The sequence below is a fragment of the Corvus kubaryi genome, unplaced genomic scaffold (genome assembly GCF_017639235.1).
Source record: "Corvus kubaryi isolate FWS band 111438036 unplaced genomic scaffold, C.kubaryi_AGA036_p1.0 split1-37355, whole genome shotgun sequence".
Classification (NCBI taxonomy): domain Eukaryota; kingdom Metazoa; phylum Chordata; class Aves; order Passeriformes; family Corvidae; genus Corvus; species Corvus kubaryi.
Genome location: NW_024582078.1, coordinates 325,166 through 329,247, shown reverse-complemented (window position 1 = coordinate 329,247; position 4,082 = coordinate 325,166). Strand labels below are relative to the sequence as shown.

General features: G+C 60.8%; 1 protein-coding gene across 3 annotated transcripts in view; it reads right to left on the bottom strand.

The window, feature by feature from the left end:
• Positions 1-1,356, bottom strand: part of KCNC4 (potassium voltage-gated channel subfamily C member 4) — a 23,009-nt gene extending 21,653 nt beyond the window's left edge. The window contains exon 1 of one of the 3 annotated variants that reach the window (XM_042013697.1): positions 1,016-1,356. In XM_042013697.1, coding sequence (XP_041869631.1) covers positions 1,016-1,183 — 168 coding nt within the window. In that variant the 5' untranslated portion in view covers positions 1,184-1,356. Of the gene's footprint in view, positions 1-95; positions 814-1,015 lie in introns of those variants that run through there. The other 2 variants (XM_042013698.1, XM_042013699.1) reach the window with 2 other exon arrangements.
• Positions 1,357-4,082: the final 2,726 nt, after the last annotated feature.

Below are 4,082 nucleotides of genomic sequence, written 5' to 3'. Positions count from 1 at the left end.
CCTCCCATCCCTCCATCCATCCCTTCATCCCCTCCACCCCCAGCCCAACCCTCCGCCTACCCCCAGGGCCCCCGCACCCCCCGGCACCGGCTCACCTCCCCGCGGGGCCCGACGTGCCGCTGAGGGTCTCGGGGGGTCGGTGTCAGCGAGGAGTGAACCCCGGACACCCCAGCTCCTCTTCGCGCCGGAGGGGAAATGCAGCCCAGAGCTGCCTGCGGATCTGGAGCCAGCTCTTGGCAGAGGCTCCCGCAGATCCCATCCCTCCCTGGCTCGCAATCCCTCGCTCACCGAGAGGTCAGGAGAGACCGACCCCGGGGCCGGTGGGGAGCTGGGAGGCTGCACTCAGACCTGACCCCCCTTCCCTCCCACCACCCTCCCCGAGCATCTCTCCGCCCTGTTTCTGCTCCTGCGTGTGAGATGCCCCTTTCCCGCAGCGGCCGCCGGGGCTCGGGGTACCAACCACCCCAGCCCGCGGAGCCCTTCCCCTAAGCCCCCTCCCTGGGGGCTCCGACACCCCCGGGGTGCTGGTGATGCTCAGCCCCGGCTCCTGGGGCTGGGGAGGAGGTGAAGAGCACCGTGCCCCAGGGCCGAGGCTGTCACCCAGGTGAAGACCTGAGGGACTCATCCTGCCAGCTCTGTTTACTCCTGCACTGGCACCGCTGGTGCTGCTGCACTGGGGGGCGGGGGGTGCTTTGGGGTCATAGAAGGGATCCAAGCCCAGCACAGGCCTGTTATTGGGGTGGGGGTCTCACCCAGGAGGGTCAGCACTCGGATAAGGGAGTTCTTGGTGCAGGGCGAGGGGACGTGGAGTGGAGGATGCTGCCTCAGCACCCCTCTCTGCACCTCCCCGGGCTGTGTGGTGCATTGTCACCCCACCAGGTCCCCTCCTCACCCCCTGCCCAGATTTGTCCCCTCACTGATGTGCCCCTGAATTCTGGGGGGCACTGGGGGTGGCTGGGGAAAAAGCTCCACCCAAAAAAATCCACGAGGCACGAGAGCCACGCTCGAATCTTACCACCAAGACAGCCCTGCTCCAACTGTGACTGCAACTCCACAGCTTCCAGGGCCGGATCCTGAGCGGGTGGAGGCTGGCGTAGCTCCACACCCAAACCACCCAGAGCTGCACCAGCGGGAGAGCCTGGAGCCCAAGGGAAAACCGTGCTGGAAAAATCGAGCCTTGCATCACCAGCCAGGCATCGCAGCTCGGCTCCTCATCGGCGTAATGCGAGTTTGGCCAGGAGGAAGGAATGCTGCGACCTGATGCTAATATTTTATCTGTCGACTTTCATCCCGCCAGGAAGAGCTTCGTGCACCCAAGCGCGGCCGTTCCTGGGGTGGGAGGAGGTGGCCAAGCAGACAAATGAGTTGTTTCTGGGGAAGGAAGAGATCTTTTAGCCAGCAACACCCGCCCAAAGCTGTCTGCTCTCTAAATATGCCTTCTGATTTTTAATGTCCATGGGAAAAAAAAAAAGAGAGAGAGAAGAAGAGAAAATGGAAAGAGCTGGATGAATAAGGGCCTTTGTGGAGCAAGAAGGAGTCACTTCTGCAGGGACGTCCTGCAAGGTTCACGGTGTCTCAGAGAACATCCAGACAAAGGATGGAATGAGGAGCAGGACCTGGAAGACCTCAAGCAGGATCAGCTCTAACCTGGGAAGCCTTGGGTGGGTCCTGGGAACATTTTAAGGGGTCTCTGGGTCCCTCCCCTCCATGGCCTCTTCCCCTGACCCGGCGCAGCACCCTGAGCCTGGCCCATGGTCCAGCACATCGGGCGCATCCCCAGCGGTGGGGAGAGAGCAGCACAGTGGAGCACGGGATGCCCAGAGGGCTGAGTGGCCTCACAGGGAGGCTGGGGACACGCTGGGATCCCTCCGTCCATGGAAGGACAGAGGAGGAGGCTGCACTGCATCACTTTAGGGAGAGACCATCCTGTTTTGGTGTAGAAATAGCCAAACCAACCTCTCCAGGTCCTTGCAGCCCAGAATCTTGTTAATGAAGGATATGTTGTCCTCAGGAACCCCTGGATGCTCCAAAGGAGGTCTCTGCCCTCATGTTTTTGGTGGGACAGCTCCATCTCTGACCTGTGGGTCACAGGTCTGGACCTGGGGTGGCACCCACGGCACTCCCCTCCCCGGGGTGGGATCCCCAAGAAACCTTTCTGGACACTCTCTTGGAGGTGGGTCTTCCTTAAAAAGCTGTCACAAGCCATGGACAAGCTCTGTCTCTGCTCTCCGCCTCTGCCAGGTGAATTTTTAACTACAATTGCTCATTTTAGCAGTGCCGGTGACACTGGCAGAGTCTGCAGCCCCATCCCTCCATGACCTCAGCCTGCAAGGGGAGCTGGCACATGCCCTGATTCCCGGGCAGGGAATGCTCCCCGGCTTGCTGGCGCGGCGGCGTGTCCCCGTGTTCTGTCACACAGTGCCACCTCGTGTCCTGCGCCCCGGCTGGAGCCCAGGCAGGGAAAACACGGCCGGCGGAGCGCGGCGGGGTCTGGGGAGAATCTGGCTCCATCCACGGCAGCGCTGATGCAATTTCGCTCCATAAAAGCAATTTGGGAGCGGGAGGGAGGGCGCTGGGCTGGAGCGGGGACAGTGGTGGGGACTGTGTGGCTTTGGAGTGAGCGGGAGCGGTTCGTGAGCTGGGGCCGTGCCTCGGTTTCCCTGTCTTTCCGCGTCAGGATGTCCTTTTCCTTTCCGAGGTGCTCAGGGAATCTCGGCAGAGGCTGCTGTAGCAGCTCCACCTCGTGTCCGTACCCGCCTCGTGCCCGCAGCCCGGTCCAGAGATGTTTGGAGATGGGACGCCCAAAACCCACCCCCACATCCGACAGCAACATCCTTCACCTCCCACCAGGCTCTGAAACCTCCCTCCCTCGCTGTCACGGGAAATTCAATATTTATGCGGTTTTTAAAATAGAAAGTGTTTGGCTTAAATTCCACATTTGGGCCCATTTCTGTGTCTTTATTCCAGCCCCCAAGGGCCAGAATCACCCTTTCCAGTTTGTTTCTCTCTCCTGTTTTCAGAAAGCCCCTGGCACTGGGATTTTCTGGCCCCTGCAGACCCTCTCTCAGCCCCTGGGAGTGCAGGATGGGCTGAGTTCGGTGGGTTCAGCACTGCAGTGACACCACATGTGGCTCCAGTCCAGCACTGGGCCTTACCCTGAGCTGGGATCTCCATCCCTGCTCCCACAGAACCGGCCTGTGCTGGGGTCAGAGCTGCCCTCCGTGTCCCCTTGTCCTGCTCATCACTCCTGGGGGGCGTTTTCCCACAGAGCTGGACCCTGGATGTCCTCTGGGACACAGATACCCCTGTGCCACCTCCTTCCCCTCCCCGGGCAGTGCTGCTCCTCCAGCCATGTCCGACGCTCGCCCCGGTCCTGCACCAACCTCTCCAGATGGTGCCCAAAAGACCTTCCCTGCTTCCCCAGGGCTGTCACTGTTCAGTTCACAGCCGTGGCAGTGTCCCCGTGGCATCCCCGGTGCCGGGGATTTCATCTGGATCTATCTCTCCTGATTTCTTTCCCCCTTTCCTCAGGCTCCTGAAGGAGCCCTGGAGAAGCCAAAGAAGCTACCAGAGATGGGAGAGAAGGGAAGAGGCAGCCCTGCTCCCCAGCTAACCTCAGCTAATTCCCAGCAGCTGAAATCATCTGGGATTGCTGGAAACCCTTGGGCCTTCTCCAGGAAGGGTCTCCAGACTCGCAGGGCTCCCAGCACTCAGGATAAGCCACCAGCGCTGTTATCAGGGCACTGTGCAGAGGAGCAGGCGCTGCACCTTACCAGTCCCTGTGCCCTGGAAAACCAATGTGTACTGGTTAAACTGGCCCAGGATGGGAAACAACCTCCACGAGGCTCCTGAAGCACCTACAGACAGCTCGCTCCGAGCAAGGCCCTTGCAGCGGCTGATGCTGGGTGGAGGCAGGGATGAGGGGACACTGCAGGACAGTAGTGGGGACAGCACAGGGAAGGACAGACCTCGACTCCCGCGGGCCCCTTGCTTTGTGTCTCTGCCACCCTAAACCTCAGAGAGACCCCAAAGCCCACCCAAGAAAGGAAACAGAGGCACAGAAGAGACTCGGTGAGGAGAGA